Source organism: Puma concolor, chromosome A1 (assembly GCF_028749965.1).
Source record: "Puma concolor isolate L17-30 chromosome A1, mPumCon1.1.hap2, whole genome shotgun sequence".
Classification (NCBI taxonomy): Eukaryota; Metazoa; Chordata; class Mammalia; order Carnivora; family Felidae; genus Puma; species Puma concolor.
In genome coordinates this window covers 95,022,301-95,043,648 of record NC_141667.1, presented here as the reverse complement: position 1 = coordinate 95,043,648, position 21,348 = coordinate 95,022,301, and the positions used below count along the sequence as shown (strand labels likewise).

The window sequence follows — 21,348 nt, the reverse complement described above, 5'->3', positions numbered from 1 at the left end:
GTTCTTCTCTTAGATAGCTTTATGACTTATTCCCTTATTTTGTTAGATCAGTGCTCACCATATCAGTGAGGAGCTACTACTTGCCTACCTAATGTAAAATAGCATCTTCCTAATCCTATCACTCAATCCCCCTTACCCCTTTTTAAAATTTATTTATTTACTTAATTATTTTTATTTTTTAACAGAAAAAAAATTTTAGTGTATTTATTTATTTAGAGAGAGCACTGGAGCAGGGGAGAGGCAGAGAGAGAGGGAGAGAGAGAATCCCAAGCAGATTCCATGAATCAGAGCAGAGCCCATCGTGGGGTTCAAACTCACAAATTGTGAGATCATGACCTGAGCCGAAATCAAGAGTCAGACACTTAACTGCCTGAGTCACCCAGGCACCCCCTTACTACTTATTTTTAGAGAGAGAAAGCAAGGAAGGGAGAAGGGGAGAGAGAGAGAGAGAATCTCAAGCAAGGGCCTGATCCCACATAGGACTCCTCGGGGGTCTCCATCCCAACCGTCAGATCATGACCTGAGCCGAAATCAAGAGATGGTCAGTGGTCCAACTGAGACACCCAGGCATCCCTACTCTAATTTACTTTTATTGCACTTAATCCCACCTACTTTACATATTTAGTTATTTGTTATCTCCTCTACCCTGCTCCCTGTTTTCTAGAATGCAAGCTTCATAGGAAAAGAACCTGTTCACTTTCTGTTCACTACTGTAACCCTGAGGCTGAGTACAATATATTGCATGAAGTAGGTGCTAATAGTATTTGTTGAATGAATGAAAACATAGACAAAATTTCTCTCCAAATATACTGTAGCAATTAATTTTCCTATCAAAAAGTATATGAGTATCCCCATTATCTCCTACTCTATAAAATTAGATATTACTGATCTTTTTAAGTTTTTCATTCTAAAAGGTAAAAAATGATATATTGATTTAATTTGCATTTTCCTTATTACACTGATGTTGAGCATATTTTTATATGCTTATTGGTCACTGGTATTTCTTCCAGGAATTTTTTGTTTATGTCCTTTGTCTGTTTTACTGTAGGGTTGTTTATCTTTGTAATATCGATTTGTAGGAGTAACTTATATATTATGACTATCAATCCTTCATTTCTTATATGTATTGCAAATATTTTTTCCTAGACTGCCACTTCTCTTTTAACTTTGTTAATAGTGTCATTTGTCATATAGGAGTTTTAAATTTTTAACAAATCTGCCTTCTTTTGCTTTATGGCTTCTGGGTTGGTGTTTTGCTCAGGAAATCCTCCCTAACTTCAAATTATGAAAATATTCTCTTATATTTTCCTCTAGACCGTTATTTTTATTATTATTTTATATTTAGAGCTTTAATCCATCTGGAATTTATTTTGGAGATTGTGTGAGATAGTAATGTGGTTTACTTTATTTAATGGTGAACCAGATGACTTCATGTTTATTATTGACTCATCCATTCTTCCATCTATGATCCAATTTTTTTCTTATATATTAAATTCCAACATATGAGTCTACTTCTGCACTCCATATTCTAATCCTTGATCTATTTTACTTGTTTGTCACAATTACATAGATTTTAATTATTACTAGTGCCCTTTAGTTGATTTTGATAACTGATAAATATACCATTCATTGTTCTTTTAAAAAAAATCAACTACCCTGTGCATTTTTTAAACATAAATTTTAGAATCATTTTACAAGTTTCATAAAAAACTCGTTGGGATTTTTTTCATGGTCTACAGTAAAGTTGTAGAGTTTTCCTGACATGATACATATATTCCTGGGTATTTGACATGTTTTTGTTCATATTGGGAATGGTGTATCTTCATGATTTTAATTGATTACTACTATATTTGTAAAATTATTGGTTTTTAAAATTTTCTTCTAAGTTTAGTTATTTTGAGAGGGAGGGAGGGGGAGAGAGACAGAGAGTGAGAGAGGGAGAGTATAAGTGAGGAGGGGCAGAGAGAGAAAGAGAAAGAGAAAATCCCAAGCAGGCTCCTTGTTGTCAGTGCAAGATCATGACCTAAGCAGGATGCTTAACCAACTGAGCCACCCAGGTGCCCCTAAAATTATTGTTTTTATATGTTGATCTTCCTGGACACTCTCTGAAACTCTCTTATTTATTTTTATTACTTTTTCTGTTGATTCTTTAGATTATTTAAGCACACCATGGAACCGTCTGCCATTTTATCTTTTCTTTTATAAGAACTTTCTCCAGACAATGAGTTGGGACACTTGTAGACCTCACCTTGTATATTTCCAATCTCTTAGAGATTACTGTCCTGCACTGCCTGTGTCCCAATATCTGAAAATTCTGGTTTCATGTTTTTTTGTTTAGCTTTCTAGTTGCTTAAGATGGGAGGGTACATCTAGTCTCCATTCTATAGAACTACTAAAGAAACAGAAGAATGCAAAACTTCTTGAAGGATACTAGTGTGTATTGCCATTATATGAAACATTTACATTTAATAAATATAGATTTTAACCTAAGATATTATCAGATATATATGATCATCAGTTCAACTGTTCTGTTTCCAAACCAAGATTGGCAGCAGAGCAGTGGGAGAACATGATTAACTCATGGAAATGAAGAAGAGGTATTAAAGGATGTCTCCCTAAGATTTGTAGCATTGTGGGCTATTGTGTTGGCCCAGCTTTCACATAGCTCTTGCCTTGATACAGAGGCAACAGACTTCCTTCTTCTTCTGAGATTTGCTCATGTCATGCTCTGGGAAGCAGGAGTTCTGATAGAAGATACAGAAGGAGAGGGCATTCAGTAGAAAAGCTTTAAACATGCACAGGCTTGGAATGGAGATGACTATGAGGGCAGAGATTGTGACTCATTCTGGGAAATACGTCAGGAAACTTTTGTTACATTAATAAAAAAGACTGAGAGGATAACATCTTCCCTCTTTTTCTTCCTCTTCCCTCTTTTCTGTCAGTGTGAGTTTGCCACATTCCTGATATTGATCCAATTAGTGGATATTGAATGCTCTTTTTGGCAAGTAGAATGATTTTAGTAAAGTCTTCAATCTCACAGTATTCAGGCCTCATGGATAAAAAGCAGTGATTGTACTAGTACTGTGCAGCCTTCTCTAAAAGCTGTCAGTATCTTCTTCCCTATGATTGGTCAAAACCCTTTTGGTTTTCAGCAGTAGCCGTGAGAATCTGGCTTATTGTGCTCAGGTTGGAACAGCTTCTGAAGTACTAACCATTGACTCTGTCCTACCTTGGCTGTTCTGGGCAAGCTGCCTCTGTGTTCTGTGCAGCAGCTGTGTGACTGCCTTTCACTCACCTCTTTCTGCTTTGCTATCTATACTGAGTTGAATAGTGTCCCCCCAAATTCATGTCCACCCAGAACCTGTGCATGTGACTTTATTTGGAAATAGGGTCTTTGCAGTTGTAATCAAGTTAAGATGAGGCTATACGGGATTAGAGTGCTAAGTACATTATGACTGGTGTCCTTATAAGAACAGGGAAATTTGGACATACAGATACAGACACACCAGGGAGAAGACCTCATGAAAACAGAAGCAGAGGCTGGGGTGATGCATCTGCAGGTTGGCAACAATCAAAACCTAGGAAAAGTCAAGGGAGGATTCTCCCCCTAGAGCCTAAAGAGAGAGCATGGCTGTGCCAACACCTTGATTTTGGACGTCAAGCCCCCAGCTTCAGAATGGTGAGAGAATAATACATATCTCTAGTTTTAAGCTACCCATTTTGCAGTACTTTGTATGGCACCTATACAAAAGAAAGACCTTTCTCACTTTCCCTTTCTCTTCCTCCCACCCTCACAGCAGGAGCCTTCTCTGAGTTAAACTGCTTAAGGTCAGGCACATTTTATTTTGTGAGAAACTAGTAAAGTTAACAAATTGTTTGTACTGCTTTGCAAGAATAATGCTTTGAAATCAAAGTGACAACTTGCTACCCTGATAATTTTCTAGTGTCAGACTATCACATTTCTTTCAGTTTACTTTTCAGTGTAAAATAACTTCAGTACTCTTAATTCTCTTGAATGGTTTGCTTAGAAGAGATAATGTTATAAAACAGAAATTATTTATGAAAGAAATCAGATTTGGAGTAAATTTAAATCTAGAAATCAAGACAGGGAAAGTCAGAACCTGTGTCATTTATATGTTTGTTTTTTATTCTATGATATTAGAAAAGCAATGACAAAACTTTAAGAAGATTTCAACTAGAGTGAACAAAATATGGTAAATCTCTATAAAGTTAAATTGGAAGTAGAAGCAAAGAGGAAAAAAAAATATTTTTCTGCACCAGGTTTCCCACATCCCCTCTAATCACTTATAGTAGCTGTTGGCCATTCCTTGGGCACAGATAAGCCAGAATGCTCTAGGAGGCAAAACCAAACTGTTTAATATAAAAAGAGTATGAGGCACAGATGGAGGTCCCGTATCTATGAACTGAAAATTGAAAACTCCAAATGGCTAAGTTGGAAAACCTGCAAACATTATTAAGAAAGCAAAAGAAGAAAAAGAGACTGAAATCCCACAAAATGCTTTATAGTGAAACTTAACATTGTACAGATACCTGTTGAAAGTGTTAAAAAGGAAAATGGAACTGATGTGATTTAAAGTTACTTTTTGGTGCTTTGGCTCCAAGAAAGAGAAGGGATTTAGCATCCTTTAAACTGTAATCATTGTCTAAAAACGTGTGTGAAATAAGCAGGCTGTGTAGGTCTGTGTAAACACAGAAATGCATGCTTCCATCAGATAAGGTCACTAAATTGGTTCAGTAACCTTTTCTGGTCTGACAAGTAGCTGGTTTCTTTTGCCTTTTTTTTCTTGGGGCCAGTGTGCTTTTCTGTGTTTGACCTGCATTTGGGGAAGGGGCGGGTAGTGTGTTCTCCTGCTCATCTGCGAAGTCAGGAATGGGCTGGAGGTGAAAAGAGGGGGGACTTGGCAGGTCTGAGAGTCCTGCCAGGAAAAGGGAGCAGAGCTGTTGTTAGAAAACCAACTTCTTGGGCAAATGAGCAGAGTGACAGGCCTCTCGGTATGTCTTCATTGAATGAAACAAAGAATTGAAGACCCTTAAAATTGGAATTTTAAGTAGCCAAAAAGATGTTTGCCAAAGATATGCTAGAATTCTAGGAAAGAAGTATTGACCTTGTTTTGGTTTACCAACTAGAGGGTTAGTTTAAAAAGGAGAGAAAAACAAAAATTAGTATATGTAAAAACATTTGTGGTTTTTAGAATAATTTTGATTTCAGAGTGGAAGGAAAGTTTAAAACTTTCCTTATTTAGTTTTCCTAGAATAGTGTTTTCTTACATGGGTTGGATCTTTATTTTACTTTATTTGTTTTAATTTTTACAAGGAAAAACAGTACATGGTCACTGTAAAAACTTTTATAATACATAGATATATAAAATACAGAAGAAAATATTTTCTTTCCTCTGTTTCAGATATGTAGTTTGTTTTCTATGTAAATATAAATATATGAATGCACACTTATAATATATTTATGTAAATGGGATCATTGTTCTGTAACTTACTTTTTCCACCTAATATTATATCATGGCATCTTTTGTTGTGAGTTATTGAACATCTGTGTTATTTTCATAGTTATCCCTTTAACCTTAAATAATGTACATCTGCTTCCTGATTTCTCATCTTTGGACAATAAAAATTGATTCCTGTTGTGATAGATGAGGAATTAAATGTGCTTATACTATCTCCCACATTCCTTCCTGTTCTACTTCTGTTTTTTAAATTATATTATTATTTTTATATCATCAAGATTTATAATATTTAGATTTTGTTTATTATATTTAATAATAATGTAATTATTTCTCTTTGTCTTGTTTATAGATGGATTAGAATTTAAATCTAATAAAAGTATATAGTGAGTGTGCTAATGTAGGCAAGATTCACTGCTGAACTAGGTATTGTGATAGAAGGCAGTATAACCCACTGATATGCTGCTGCCTTGGAGAGAATATTTCAGTCAAACTCCTACAGATTATCTTTTCTTTTCATACCTTGGCCTTGCTTAAGAAAGCTCTTTTAATTGGGAAGAATCAGAGAGTCTCCAGTCAAGGGCCTGTGGTCACGTGTGTTTTGTTGTTTGATTTCCAGCGAATGAACAAATATGTTCAGTAGGCATTCACACGTTAGGTCAAACAGAAAAAAGCAATAATTATGGGTTGTGTTGTGAAAATGGTGAAGCAAGGGGGTATCAGCCTATATTGGATGGGAGCCAGCCAGAATTTTTTTTTCCCCCACAAGGACAGCCCCAGCTTCCTTAGCTGGAGCTGAGGTACATCTCCAATCCTCTGCCCTAGAAAGTTTTGAGGTAAGGGTAGATTATTTAATAAATTACTGTGTTATGTTGAATAAACTCCAAAATACTAAAAGACCAGGGAAAATTAGAGATGTACAAAGCTTTTTTTCAAAGCTGAAATATGTTATATCCTCATTTTTACTTTTGGGTTTTGGTTTCTTGAGTTTTTGGTCTTTTGAAATTTTTGGAAATGCATTCCAAATGCATTTGGAAGGTATAATGATATCAGAAATTGGAACCAGAGTTAGTAAGATTGGGTGGGTGTGAGGGGTGGGCACGAGGTGGGGACACATTAACATTTTTAGAATTGTGTTCTGGAGGATCTCTAAATCCTTAACTACTTTCCTACACCAACTTTGGCTTTTTAAAAAATGGACAGGTACTAGTTTAACATCTGATCTACCCAGTATAATCTTTGTTTTCCAGAGGCAGTTTTTACTTTCTTTTTTCACCCCTTAGATTAATCAGCTATAGGCAGCTACTGGTAGTATTGATTTGATCTCTTACAGAAGGACAGAATAACCACCTGAGATTTGTGGCCAGGTTTGGCCTGTTATTCAGGGTTCCACTGACCCTGAAGGGACTGTTTGATCAGTGTTGGCAGTGACCTAGAAACTTCTGCATCCCTTAATTCCTCCCCAGCAACCTTGCCTTTCTGGGCTGTTAACTTGAGTTTGAGTCCTATGTGCAAGACTACTACAAAGCAGAGCTGAGGTCCTTAGGTAACCACCTTTTTTTTTCTTTTTCTTTTTTTTTTTTTAGATAGCAGTGTTTTTCTAGAGATCATTAAAACCTTATTAAAATTCAACAACAGAAGCCCTATAATTATTTGGATAGCTGGATTCCAAAAGGCATAACAGCTCTCTGGGTGGCATAGCCCATGGCAACTTGTGAGAAAGCAGACACAAACATGTTCTGTTAAGAAATCTTTAGATCCCCTTCCAATACACAATCAGAACCACACTAGAAAACTTGTCTCTATAGCTTTCTATACAGCTTCCAAGACATTTTCTCCCTAGAAGTTCAAGATTGGGATTTATTACAGCAGTGTGATAGCCTGGAGACATATGTTCAAAGGACAATCAATGAAGGATTTGTTTAACAATCAATGAAGTATTTGTTACTTATAGGCACAGAAGGCTTTGTATACTAAAAAAGTAAGTTTCCTTCCTAACCCTACCACCCTCTTCACCCACACTTTCAGAGGTCACCACTGATACCAGTGTCTTGGGTGTCCTTCCAGGTATATTCAGTACACACAAAAGCGTATGCATTTGTATTTAAACAAATGATGACATAATATACACACACGCATACTGTTCTGCACATTTTTCCCCTTAATGATCTATTTTAGTTATTACTCCATATCACTGCTTGTAGAACTTACTCAATTTTTATGGCTACATAACATTCCATTATTTGGATATACCACAATGTTATTTAACTTCACTGATAGGCATTTAGGTTATATCCAATTTTATGCTGTTGAAGCAATACTTTATATGTATCATTCCATGAATTCTGTTTCCTACATGTGCAACTCTATTTGTAAGATGCATTTCTGGGTGGAAGACACGTGCATTATTAATGTGTATAGGTATTGCCAACTTGTTCCTGAGGAGATTATACTAATTTACCCTGCCCTGGCAACATAGGACAGTGTCTACCATTTTATTTATATCTTTATCTACCCGCTATATTTTCATGCTTTTTTTTTTATCTTTGCCAATCTGATAGGTAAAAAAATGGTATCACACAGTTTTAATTTGCATTTATCTTATGGGAAACATTAAACCTATTTTTACATGGTTAATATCCCTATGTACTTCCTCTGCAGTGAGCTGTTTATATCCTTTACTCATTTTCCTATTGAGTTGCTGGTCTTTTTCTTATTGGTTTATTGGAACTGTCAATACATTGTAGAAATTAAAGCTATTTATATATTGACGTAATTAGTCCTTTTCTATGATATGGCTGCAAATCTGTTTTTCATATTTTGATGTTTGTCTTTTGACTTTATGGTGTTAGGTTTTTTTTTCTGTGGAGTGGAAATTATCAATATTTTATTATGACTGTGAAGTTTTTGTCTATTTTTAAAATATCTTTATATATACATATATACATATATATATAAACATACAAATATAAAATTATTTACATATATTTTCTAGTGTTTTCATCTAGCACATTTATGGCATTGTTTTTTCTCATTTAAGTCTTTATTCCTTATTTTGGTATAAAGTGAAGGGCATTCTGTGGAGATAACTTGAGTTTTGACTGTGCAGAGGAAGTGTTCTCTTTTTAATTGGTGTTTGGCTTACAGCACCTGGACACATTCTATTAGTTTCTCTTCTGCAGTGATGGGATGAAGCAACCTGCTTTGTGGCAGATGGGCAGCACGGAGTTCTGATGGCTGAAGTGTAGTTAGATACAGGACAGTGACAGTTTTAAGTTATGAGATTAATGGCAGTTACAGAGGCCTAGGTTAAGGCTGGGAAAATTGCCAGAAAGTAAGGTTTGAGGTAGTAGTAAAGACCACTTAAAAAGCAGTCTCAGCACTGTCACAGCTCAAGATGAGTGTTCGCAGAGGCCAGTTTAGTATATGGAGAGCTCCAAGTGAGCATACTATTCCTAAAGGTTGGGAGTTGTTTGTGGCCATTTCCCTTGAGACAGCTACAGATTACTTGGTTGACTCTGTTCTTAGAGTTCCAAATGGGAACTTGAATGAATTAAGTGAAGTAATTCTCAATCCTGGATGCTGCATTACAGACTACAGGAAAGTTGTGACTGGGAACCCCAGCTAAGGTTGAGAACCATTGTTTAATGTAATCAGTCTGCAATCCCTTTGAATCAGGGATTGCAGTACATGTTGCCTCAGTGCCTCCAAAAGTGCACACAAATTATCTGGGATCCTGTTACATACAGATTCTGATTCAGAGGTTCCCGAGCAAAGCTTGAGATTCTGTGTGTCTAACAAGCTCCCAGATGACAAGGAGGCTCCTGGTTCCCAGATCACCCTTGAGTGCTTCAGCTTGTTACTCAGTGTGCAAAGTTTGGGCTTTCACCACTCCACAACAGTCAGTAAGCATGTTTCTACCATGATGCTGATCTCTGGCAGAATTGCTTAGTGTGGTATGGAGAGCACTGGGGTCATATGGCCTGTTTTCCAGTTCCAGTGGCTCCCCCAATTAGTTGTAAGACAGATCTCTTAAAAGTACTTAAGTCCTTCATCCTCTAATCTCTAACACGATAGGGTTGAGTTGGATAAACTGCAAGGTTTCCTTTGTTCCTGCCTTCTCCTGTTCTGGTCCAGAGTGTTTTCAGACTCCGTGGAGACAAGGAACCAGTGTTTTATGTGCAAGCAGACTCTGTAGTTAGGACCCTTTCTTCCCCAGGGGCTGGGCCTAGTCTTAACTTTGGATTGCTTAGGGAAAATAAAACTAACACATGTTAAAAAATTAAAGAAAACGACATTGAATTGTAAGCTATCATAACTACAGAACGAATGCAAGGAAGCTAGAGTTGAGTGTCTACTAGGAAAGTCAGTTGAGATTTGAGTTAATTATCATTTATTGGGCCAGACAGACTGTAGTACTAGCTCAGGGGGCAGTTCCTCATGCTTTTATGTTTGCTTGTCTCTACAAAAGCAACCTTCAACAGTGAAGAGGAGAACATACTTTTCTGCCTTAAAACAGCATAGGAGAACATTTACTTCTATGAAAGTAAATGTTTGAAAGGAAGCTAATATTCTATAAACTCTTTTTTTCTATATTTAATTTTTCAAGGCTAATGTTGACTGTTAAGAGATTGATACTGAAAAGAAATTTACCGTATATATAGGCTGTGTCAAAAATCCCATGTATCTCCTTATAGACACCAATAAGTAGTATCAGAAAGTACCCACAATAGAAACAACATCCCTTAAATTACAAGTAATATTAAAAATGACACATCTCTCTATCTTAATTCATTGGCTAAGAGATCAGATAATACATTTAGATTTTATAACACAGGTGTATAGGAATTTTTGACTTAACCTCTTGGTGTCAAAGGAGATGTATTTTGCCTTGTATTAGAATTTGCCATAAGAAGAGGTTGTATGATCAGCCCTAATGAAACAGAATAGTTACCTTCATTTGATGAATCAGATTCAGTACACACAGTTCAGTTCTAACTCTTCTCTGAATGTCTAAAGGGTTTTTTTTTTTGTTCCCTCTATAGCTAGATTATTTTTAAATTGCAGACTGCCAGTACTTTCTGTCTCACAAACACGTATCATTATGGTTTTACTGTATTTGGTAAATCTTTTATATAATCAACTATTGATTATCTAGTATAATGAGGGTGATCATACAATACAGTAGAAAACCATCTAGTTTAGTCATTCAAGTCAAACTATTTCATGATTTAGGAGCCTCTTTCTGTGGTTATCGGAGGCCCATTCTCAACAGCAGGAAAACTCATCTAGTTTTAACATAATAAACACAATATAGGTCATTTTATAGAAAGACTATTTTAGTTGCAAGTGACAGAAAGCCCAATCCAAGTTGGGTGAAGCCAAGGAGGGGCTTTTTGAAGCCGGGTAATTGCAAAATTTGAGGGTAGAACTAACTTTAAGTATGGGTGGTGTAAATAGTGTAATCAGGATCTGGTCTTTCTGCATCTCATGGCTTTGCTTTCCTCTGCATTGGCTTCATTCTCAGGCTCCATTTAATTACTTGATGGCTGCCAGCACTGCCAAGGCTGCCCGTCTTCCTGGTTGAAATCCAGTCAAAAAGAGAATACCGTTCCCTGTCCCCTAACTGAAGTCCTGAACTGTTTTCATTGGCCCTGAGTAGACTGCCTGTCTGAGTTTCTGAGGTCAGCAGGACTGATGTCCTTATTGGCCAGATCAGAGTTCTTTGATCATTCTCATAGTTGGGAGGCCATGTCCACACTGACAGGGAAGTAGGGAATGCTTCCATAGAAGATAATTGACTACTCTTCCAGAAGATGGGGCAATAAATACCTGATGTAAAAAGCAGCAACAACAACTACACTCACTACATATATCTTTCTCAATTTAAACCAATATTAAATGTCATTTATGTTGTCTAAATGTAGAGATTTCAGTGGTAGAAGGACATCGGGGAAGTACTTTGCGTTTAGATGATGCAGAACTAGAATTAAAAAAAATGATTAATTCTACAAAATGTATAACTTGAATGAAATAATAAAAGGTGATTATATTGGATACCTAATAGCTTACTTTACAGGGAAGAATGATATTCAAAATGTTTAACAACCTGTGGCAGTGGTATCAACCAATCATAATAAGTTGGATCCAGCCAATTAGAACTGGTGCTGATCAGGACCAAACAGCAGCATTCTTTTGTGAGTGCTGGTAAAGTGTTAGCCCAGGCAACTGGGAGGCATTGTAAAGGTGCCGCCAGATTTCTCAGAAAATATAGTTCCTGTATTAGTTTCCTAGGGCTACCATAAGAAAGTACTATGAACTGAATGGTTTAAAACAAGTACATTCTCTTATGGTTCTGGAGGTTGGGAGTTGAAAAGCAGTATGTCGGCAGGGCAACACTCCCTCTAAAAGTTCTAGAGAAAAATCTTTCCTTGCCTCTTCTTGCTTCTGATGATTGGTGGCAACTGTTGGCATTCTTTGGTTTGTAGATGCACCACTTCAGTTTTTGCCTGTGTTTTTCTGTGGCCTTCTCCACTGTGTATCTGTGTGTCTGTAACCAAATTTCCCTCTTCTTGTAAGGATGCCAGTTGCATTGGATTCAGGTCTACCCTATTCCAGTATGACCTCCTCTTAACTTTATTACATTTGCATAGACCCTGTTTCCCAAATAAAGTCACATTTACAGGTTCTAGGTGGACATGAATTTAGAAGGGACATTATTCAAACTAGCTCAGGTACCTAAAATCCAATGCTCTTACATTGTTGGCATGACACAAAATTAAAAAAAAAAAGCAATATTAAAATGTACTATAAAATTTTTCTTTTCTTATTTTATAGATAAAAACTGGATTTTTGAATCTTAGTAAAAGTATTTAAGTGAATTATGAATTGTTTTAGTTGGAATGCTATTCTGTATTTTAACTGCTGCGTCAGAATCAGTAATCTCATCTTCATTACTTATAACTATTTCTGTTAAAATGTGAATGTTAGTATGATAGTTTGGTGGAGAATTAATAATATTCATTGATATGTAGGTATGTTTGTACATGAGGTGTTAACATTTTTATACAGGACCTTTTTTTTTTTAATTTTTTTAAATGTTTATTTATTTTTGAGACAGAGAGAGACAGAGCATTGGCAGGGGAGGGGCAGAGAGAGAGGGAGACACAGAATGCGAAGCAGGCTCCAGGCTCTGAGCTGTCAGCACAGAGCCCAAGGCGGGGCTTGAACTCACAGACCGCGAGATCATGACCTGAGCCGAAGTCGGACGCTCAACCGACTGAGCCACCCAGGCGCCCCATATACAGGACCTTATTGAATTCAACCAAATTTTGCTTAAAAAAATGGAACTGACCACAATTAGATAAACATTATCCATTACTGTATTTAAGAGCAAATATAAGAAAGAGGCTAGCAGTACAAATTGGTAAAGGGCTTGGAAGTCCCATCTTCCCCATGGAACATTTGAAAATGGTGGTATTGTCATCAAGGTTTTAAAGAATGAATGGCTTTGTAGAAAAGAGTTTAGACTCTGGAGAGCAGAATTGAAACCATTGAGTTAAGGTTAAAGATAAACATTTCAGTGCAGTATAATACTTTATCAATGAACAATGTACTATGTATGAAAATGGAGGCGGTAGTCATGTAAGGGAGTAAAGCGTGGGTTCCTGGAAGTGCTCAGGCAAGTGCTGCATAATTATTTCCCTGTGACGTTTAATGGAGATCTTGTCTTAAACAAGAAGTCAAAATGGAAGGTCCCTTCTAACTTCAAGATCTGTTGCAAGTTCTCCTTAAATTTCTCTTTTTATATAGGCCATGAAACCAATATTAATATGTGATGAAATATTTCTTTAAGTTTAAATGCTTTTTAACAGCTGCCAACCAGAAGTTTTGCTCTATGACTTATATAGACTTATATAGTCCATATTGTGCTATGGACTGCTTAGGAAGGAGCAGGGAGATCTAAGAGAAGGGGGAAACATCATTAATAAGTGAGAATGGTAGAGGATTAAAACTTCTATTCAATGAGTAGCTACTATGTCCAGGGTTTATTGGATGAATTTCTTTATCCATATTATCTCATTTCTTTGAATGTATTTAGTTTTTTATTGCTCAGTTTGAAACTTATGGAAAACTATAGTGCTTAAAATGATGAATTCTTAAAATAATTGGCATTTTCTTATGTATTCTTTGGTGATGCAACACAGGACTCTTCTGAAGGCTACATGTGCAAAACACACTTTCAAATTAAACCCGAGACTCTGATGTCACATTCGGGAACATCTGCCTGTGTACAGACATGTCTACCCATTGAGGTAAGTGGTTTAATATGTCTTATTCTCCTTTTCAGTCTTTTTGAAGTATAAAGGAAACAATTTAAATCTTAAACATATATTTGAAAACATTAACTGGCATTGGATCCTGGGCCTGCTATAAGGCAAAAATTGAATATCATTGGTCAGGAAGTATTTTCTTCTATAATATCGAAAGCAGGAATTGTGGTAGTGTAAAGATCTACTGAGTCCTTACAGACTCTGAGCCTTCACCCTTTTGGTTTCTCTTGGATCTGAAGACCACAGACGACTTCCATTGCCTATTGATTTTTCTCCAGTGAAATCCTCCCAGGACAACACAGACATGTCCCTTAGCTGATTAATACATAGCTGGAGACTTCTTTGCCTAGTCTGCCTTTAACTCTTTTCCCTTTAAAACTCTATGCCTTTTAAACTATGCTGGATCTGGGTCTCATTCCTTAGGGCACTTTAACCTTGACTTAAAAATCTTCCTAAATTAAATTTTAATAAGGTGCTGATGGCTTAGTGGTTTTCTGGGATACTTTCATTTTTATTTTTATCAAAATGCAAATAGCCTTCTTATATTGTTATTGTTAATAAAGAAATTTTTATATATCTATGGCAAAAGTAAACAAGAAATATGTAAAGAGTACAAAAACTGCCATATGTCCTTTAACTATATGTAGCCACTATTATAATAAATATCTTTCCACAAATTTTCTGTCGTACAGACATGTACATACTTTTCTTTTTTTTTCAATGCACAAGTAATATATCATAGACTTCTTTACATGTCAGTAAATGTAGAATTCCATAGTTCTTTAAATGGCTTCATTGCATTTCATCCTTTGGATACACCATAATTTTGTAGAGCCCATTCTGAAGTAAAGTACTTGAATTCTAAAATAGAATTGATGGGAATCTAATTGCCTCAACACAAAGGAAGAAAATACTAATGCTTGGAATTCTGAGCATTCTGGTAAAATGCGAGATTACGATTTTCTTGTGAAGGAAGAAAGAACCATTTCCTAGGACCTGTTAAGTCAGACCCATTTGGCAATCCGGCATTAGACTCCCACCTCTCTTTCCCCACTGCCTGTGTATGACACTGGCCTAGAAGTAACTCTTGCCAATATAATTCAGTTTGCAAGTTATTCTTGAGGGTATTGTGCTTGGTAATAAGCTAAGTGCCCCTGGGTAGGCGCTCAAATCCTGATTACTGCTTCGTAGTTCAAATAACCAACATCACATTAGGAAGCTTTTCAATTCATTATATATTAACTTAAAAAATGCACACAGAAATGGTGATTTAAAAGATGAATTACCAGTTTATGCCTAACAAGTTGGCAGAGATTTGAAAAGAACTAAAAAGCAGTGTTGACAGTGTGAGGGAACTGACACTTTCTGGTTGATGTTTTAACTTCACAGAGCTTAAAGACGGGCACATACTACGAAAAATCTATTCCAATTCTAGGAATTAACCTCATAAAATAGAAATCTTTTCAACATTTTCTAACAAATTTCAAACATGAAAAGGTTGCAAGAGTTTAGCAGTCAACATCCATATACTCCTCACCTAGAGTCTTTCATTGACATTTGCTGTGCTTGCTTTATTACATGTCTGTCCCTCTATTCATCTATCAGTACATTTTATTTTTCAATTTAATACTTCTACCTCAAAGTAAATTGAAGACAAATATTCATAGAATTATTGGAAATGTACACAGAGATTTAACTGCAAGTACATTCATTTCACCATTATTTATATTAGCAAAAAATGGAAACTGCGGAAATACAGAACAATAATGGATTGGTTAATTATGGCACATCTCTGTGATGGCAATTGTGATTCAGTAGGCCTGGAATGGGCCTGAGAGTTTGCAGTTCTAAAAAGTTCCCGAATGCTGCTACTGCTGCTGGGCCAGCAATCACATTTTGAGAGCCAGTGCACTGCTCTGTAATAGAATGCCTAGCATATTGAGATGCTGCGCAGCTGAGATGGTTAGTTGAACTGATGTATGACAGCATCGATATTGCAGTAATCTTGGTGAGATGAGAGATATCTTAGGTTGGGTTCACCAGAAGCAGAGCTTGAGATGGAGGTGCTTATTCACTGATTTGTTAGGGATAACTTTTAGAAGGGGGTGAGTGACAGAAGCAGGATAGGACAAGGGATAAAAGCTAAGGAAGAATGTGCTCTCAGCTAGAAACTAGCTTGGGTCTGACCCCATGGGAAGCTCTGGAGCACAAACTATGCCTAGATTTACTTCCGCTTTGTGTCATTGGGATGGGTCTTTTTGTACTCTGTGACAATTATTGGCTTGTCGGTCATTCATTGGATGAAGTAGAGGTAGACATAGCTTCCCAAGCAGGGTGTCTCCGGTGTTACTAGGTATTCTGCTTTGTGTTATCAGCCAACAATCAAAACAGCTAAGTGGGGATGGGTACACTGGCCTTAAGGGGAGGTGGGTGGGGTCTCAGCAGTGTCCACTGCCAAAGAGTAACCTGAAACCAACAAAATGGGATCTACAGCGAAATATTTATATAAGTTCTGTATTTAGGTGAAAGCAGGGAGATGATATTATTTTGGAAAATGTGTTTATTTTTCATAGAAATATGCCATTATGTTAACATGTATTTGAAATGAACTAATACATATAATATTTTTTAATAATGTTAGTGTTAGTTGCTAATACAGTGAATGCCAATAGATACAACTTTCTTTAAAGCTCATTGGGATCTCCAATTAATTTTAAACATGAAAAGGGATACTGAGACCAAAAAGCTTGAGAACCACTCATCTAGATCAAGGAACTATTACATTATTACATGTGAAGAACACTGATAACTAAAATGTATAATAAATGAATACACAAGTAAGAGTTAAAACAAATAAATCATAAATAGAATTCATCCATGCAGAGAAGCATCTCAGGGGCCACAGGTGAGCTTGCAAAGATTACTATGAGGAATATCTGGGGCTTTGGAGACATTAAACTGCAAATTAAGGCCTAGGCAAGTTAGTTGTCTTCAGATACCTAGAAGCCTCTTCTGTGGAAGAAAGAGTAAATTTACTCTGCTTCTGAGGATAGAACTAGTTTGTGTTTGTAAAATATTCTAGATAATTCTCTCTAATGTTTAGTGTTGCCTACAGTGAAATCAGTCAACTTGCAGAGTTGTATACTCCCTCTCCTTTTGTGGAGATATTCAGCAACAGAGTGGATAACCCTCTGTCTGGAATAGTGAGTGGTCATTGACTGAAATGTTGAGATGCTTAAAGCACCAGGCAGATGATGAATGAGTGAAGTGGGTGTATCAAAAGTGGCAGGACTGTGGAGAAGTGGACATGGCATGACTCGTCCAATAGGGGCAGCAGACATACGGCTCCAGGTGGATTTTCAAGACAAGGCAAAGACCTGGATTTTTGTGTGTTGGCTTAATTAAAACAAAAGAAAACAAAACAGAACAAAATTGTGCAGGTCACACAGACTATACCTATGGGCTGCACATGGTCCTCAGGCCACCAGCATGTAACCTAGCCTCTATTATAGAAAGAAGTCCTTTATTGTATAGAAGACTAAGCTAGGGGACTGCTAAGTTCTCTTTAGATTTTAAAGCCCAAAAGTTCCAAATCTGTACATTTCTGATTTAAAAGTTTTTAAAGGAATGACTTTGCTAATAGTTGCTTCAGTTTTGTTTTGTTTTGTTTTTATTTTGGCCATGTATGATGTGGGAAATCTACTCACTTCCTTGTCCTAACCAGAACCAGCATTCTTGATTGTAGAAAGATAGCTGGATTCATGATTTTTATGACTACAAAATTATCTCCAATGGTATGTATATAATCATAGGATTTTAAAAATCAAAGTGAAATATAATGGAATGTATAAGTGAAGTAATTTGAGAAAATCACAATCTATATCCTTTTTGAAATTTTTAAAATGTAATTCAAAATGGTAGTTAAGAGAATGAGAGGGTATACACAATTCTCTGAAATATAATGGCGTGCTGTTTAGAGTCAGCTTTGAGGAATAGGAATTCTTATAGGTTAGTCATATTAGATAAGACAGTTATTGTTGTGGGTGCCTGGGTGGCTCATTTGGTTGAGCGTCCAACTCTTGATTTCAGCTCAGGTCATGATCTCAAGGTTGTGGGATTGAGCCCTGCTTTGGCTCCACTCTGAGTGTGGAGCCTGCTTAAGATTTCTCTCCTTCCTCTGCACATCCCTTGTGCTCTCTCTCTCTCTTTTTTTTAAAAAAAGGACATTTGTTGTTGAGAGTAGTTAATATGATTTGCTTGTGACATTTCTGAGTTTGTGAAATAACAACAAAGACTTTGGAAATTTTTAAGCAAGGTATTTTCCTTAGCAGTCACCAAAAGAAATCTATTGCCTCAACTTAAAATCTTTGATATAAATGAATTTTTCCTCTTGAAATGGTGTCAGAGATAGGTGTGGAGCATATTTTATTTATTCATTTACTATCTTCATTACTTTAGAGCCTCAGGTTGTACTTTCAGATTACATTTTTTAAAACTATGAAAATGATAGAGTCATAAAGATAGCAATAGCATGCTACTGGAGAAAGGATTTTTGTCCTAGGGCCTTGTAGTTCACTAACTGGGACTTTCCTTAGTCCAGGGCAGGTAGAATATTATAGAAAGCCCTCAACAAAAACAACCTATCATAAATTCCCTGAAGCATAAAGCCGAGAATCAGTAACTGGAGATGATCTCAATTGCCAAAAGAACATATTCAAGAGAATGATGATCTTCTGAGGTAACCAGGTCTTCAAATATACTCATTTGCCCTAAGGATTTTATTAAGTGGCTTCTAGGATGAGTTCTATTTTGTATGTCCAAAATAGACTCCTATGTCATAATGTTGTGTGTATGTGTGTTTAATAATGGAACAAGTGACAAGCAACGGCTCTCAGTATTAACAGTTTCTTTGTAAAGCAACTGCTATTTTTAGACTAAAGTATAGACCTGTTGGTAAATGTAACTAATGAGTAATAAGCATGATTACCCTTAGTATTTGAAGATGTAATTATTAAAGCAATGTTAGAATACCAGAAAGCCTTTTATATTTAATGTGCATTGATACAAATGGACACATGTGTAGTAGTCAGTCAGTTTTTATTTATTGATATGATGAATTTAACACTGATAGATAAATGGGTTGTTAAAGAAAATAACTATTAATACAGCAGATCCAATTGCACTCTTGTGTTTTTCTTGAGGTATTTTGATAAAATTAAAAGACAAAGCAAATTTTTATTTTATTTAGAGTGTAAATATGCCATAGAGTGATGTGGTATTTGAAAGTGGGGAGTATAGGATATGCTCAAAACCAACCAGGTCCGACTAGGATTTGCAGCTGTAATTAAACTGTGGATTATTACACTAAATATAGTATTTATTATAAAATTATAAATTTTATATTATAAAATATATTATATTATAAAATATTTTATATTATAAAACATATATTATAAAATATTTTATATTTTATATTGTTTATTATAAAATTATGTTTGTTAAGTTATTCTTAATACTCGCCAGAAAGTACGTATAAAGATATGGCACTAGAACTGCTTGATCTAATGAAATCTTAGGGGTGTTAAAGCAACTTAGTGTTCTCTTGTGAAGCCACGGAGTCGTACAGGGAAATGTTTCACTTTCCTGAATCTTCCTTCTTCTCTAGGCCCTACGTACCTGAATGAATATTACTTTGCAAAATTCAGAGTGTGTTAGGTTAATTGAGAACCTATAGCCTTAATGTCTTTTTAAAAAAATGATTTATTTTTGAGAGAGAGAGAGAGAAAGAGAGAGAGACTGAGGGAGGGGGAGAGAGACAGGGAGACAGAGGATCTGAAGCAGGCTCTGCACTGACAGCAGTGAGCCCCATGTGGGGCTTGAACCCATGAACCATGAGATGATGACCTGTGCTGAAGTTAGATGGTCATCCAACTGATCCACCCAGCCGCTCCCCTAAATGGCTTCCTAAGGTTAGTTCTACGCTGGAAATTCCCTGTACTCTTTTTTCCTTGGCAAAGAGAGAATCTATTTTTTGAGAGAAATCAAGATGAGTCAATTCAGGTAGATAACTAATTTTTTTTCTATTTATCAAGTTAGTAGAAAAGCTTTTGTAAAGGCACCTGGCATGGCCATTGTATTTTATCTCAGCAGCAAGTTATATTGGAAAGTTTCCTTTATGTATAGCTCTAATATTGAGGCTTTTTAAAAATCAAAAGTAAGGTTATTTCTAGCCATAGATGTGTACTTGAGAGAATACTGGGCTGATATATATTTTTTTAATTTTTTAATGTTTGTTTTTAAGAGAGAGAGAGATAGAGTGCGAGCAGGGGTGGGGGTTGTGGGTTGGGCAGAGAGAGAGAGAGAGAGAGAGAGAGAGAGGGAGAGAATCCGAAGCAGGCCCCAAGCTCTCAGCTGACAGCAGCAAGCCCCACGTGGGGTTCAGTCTCACAAACCATGAGATCGTGACCTAAGCCAAAGTCAGACACTTAACTGACTGAGCCACCCAGGCATCCCTGAACTGGTATTTCTGTATCAAAATCTGACAAGCTTTCAATGTGGAATGTTTATGTCCAGTTATAAAGGTCTAACAGGAACCAATTGTTTCTGAGGAAGGACACTTAATGTATTACTTTAGTTGTTCTAATTGTATGTTCCTCCTGTTTCTTATAATGAGTTTGAGATGCTTTCCACGAAATACTTTAAGAAATATACTTAATGGATTGATTGAGGGTTTCAAACTTTATTTGGGTACTTTCTCATGGAGAATTTCTGAGCAGGATATCTTGATTTTACAGTCAAATCTAAAATAAATGAAAGTGAAACCATTATTTTGCACTTCTTTCTCCCCCTTTGATTTTTAAAAATGTTTACTTAATTTCATTTTTTAAACAAGAGAAAGAGAGTGCACATGAGTGCAAGCAGGGGAAGGGGAGAGGGAGAGGGAGAGAGAATCTTCAGCAGGTTCCATGCCTAGCCTGGAGCCTCTTGCGGGACTTGATCCCATGACCTTGAGATCATGACCTGAGCTGAAATCAAGAGTCAGACACTCAGGACACCTGGACTTTGGCTCAGGTCATGATCTCACAATTTGTGAGTTTGAGCCCTGCTGCATCAGTCTCTGCTGATGGCTCGGAGCCTGGAGCCTGCTTTGAATTTTGTGTCTCCCTCTCTCTCTGCCCCTTCCACATTCAGACTCTGTCTCTCTCTCTCTTTCTCAAAAATAAATAAACATTAAAAATTAAAAAAAAAATGTTGGATGCTCAATTGACTGAGCCACTCAGGGACCCCAGAATTTTTTTTTTTTTTTTTTAGCCAGTGGAAACTCAGTGTATGGTTGGGGATAGGATACATTGCTTGGAATATATTACAATGAGATTTGATCTTACAAAAGATTAAATAGAATCTAAAATATTTGAGTTTTCAGAATTATTAATTATATTTAAAATCCTTTTTTTCCCTTAGTTAAATTGAAAAAGTTAATTAAAAGATTATTTTCTGGAGTAAAAGAAATATCCATTAGCATAATTTTCTATGCAGGG

General features: G+C 36.3%; 1 protein-coding gene across 7 annotated transcripts in view; it reads left to right on the top strand.

The window, feature by feature from the left end:
- The window catches only part of ATG10 (autophagy related 10), a 451,299-nt gene that overhangs the window by 230,715 nt on the left and 199,236 nt on the right, over positions 1 to 21,348 (top strand). For all 7 annotated transcript variants that reach the window (XR_015248272.1, XM_086697540.1, XM_025924154.2 and 4 more), the window contains one exon: positions 13,685 to 13,792. Coding sequence is in view for 6 of the 7 variants with exons in the window: in XM_086697540.1 (XP_086553666.1) it covers positions 13,685 to 13,792 (108 nt within the window). In the remaining variant the exon portion in view is untranslated. The remainder of the gene's footprint in view (positions 1 to 13,684; positions 13,793 to 21,348) is intronic.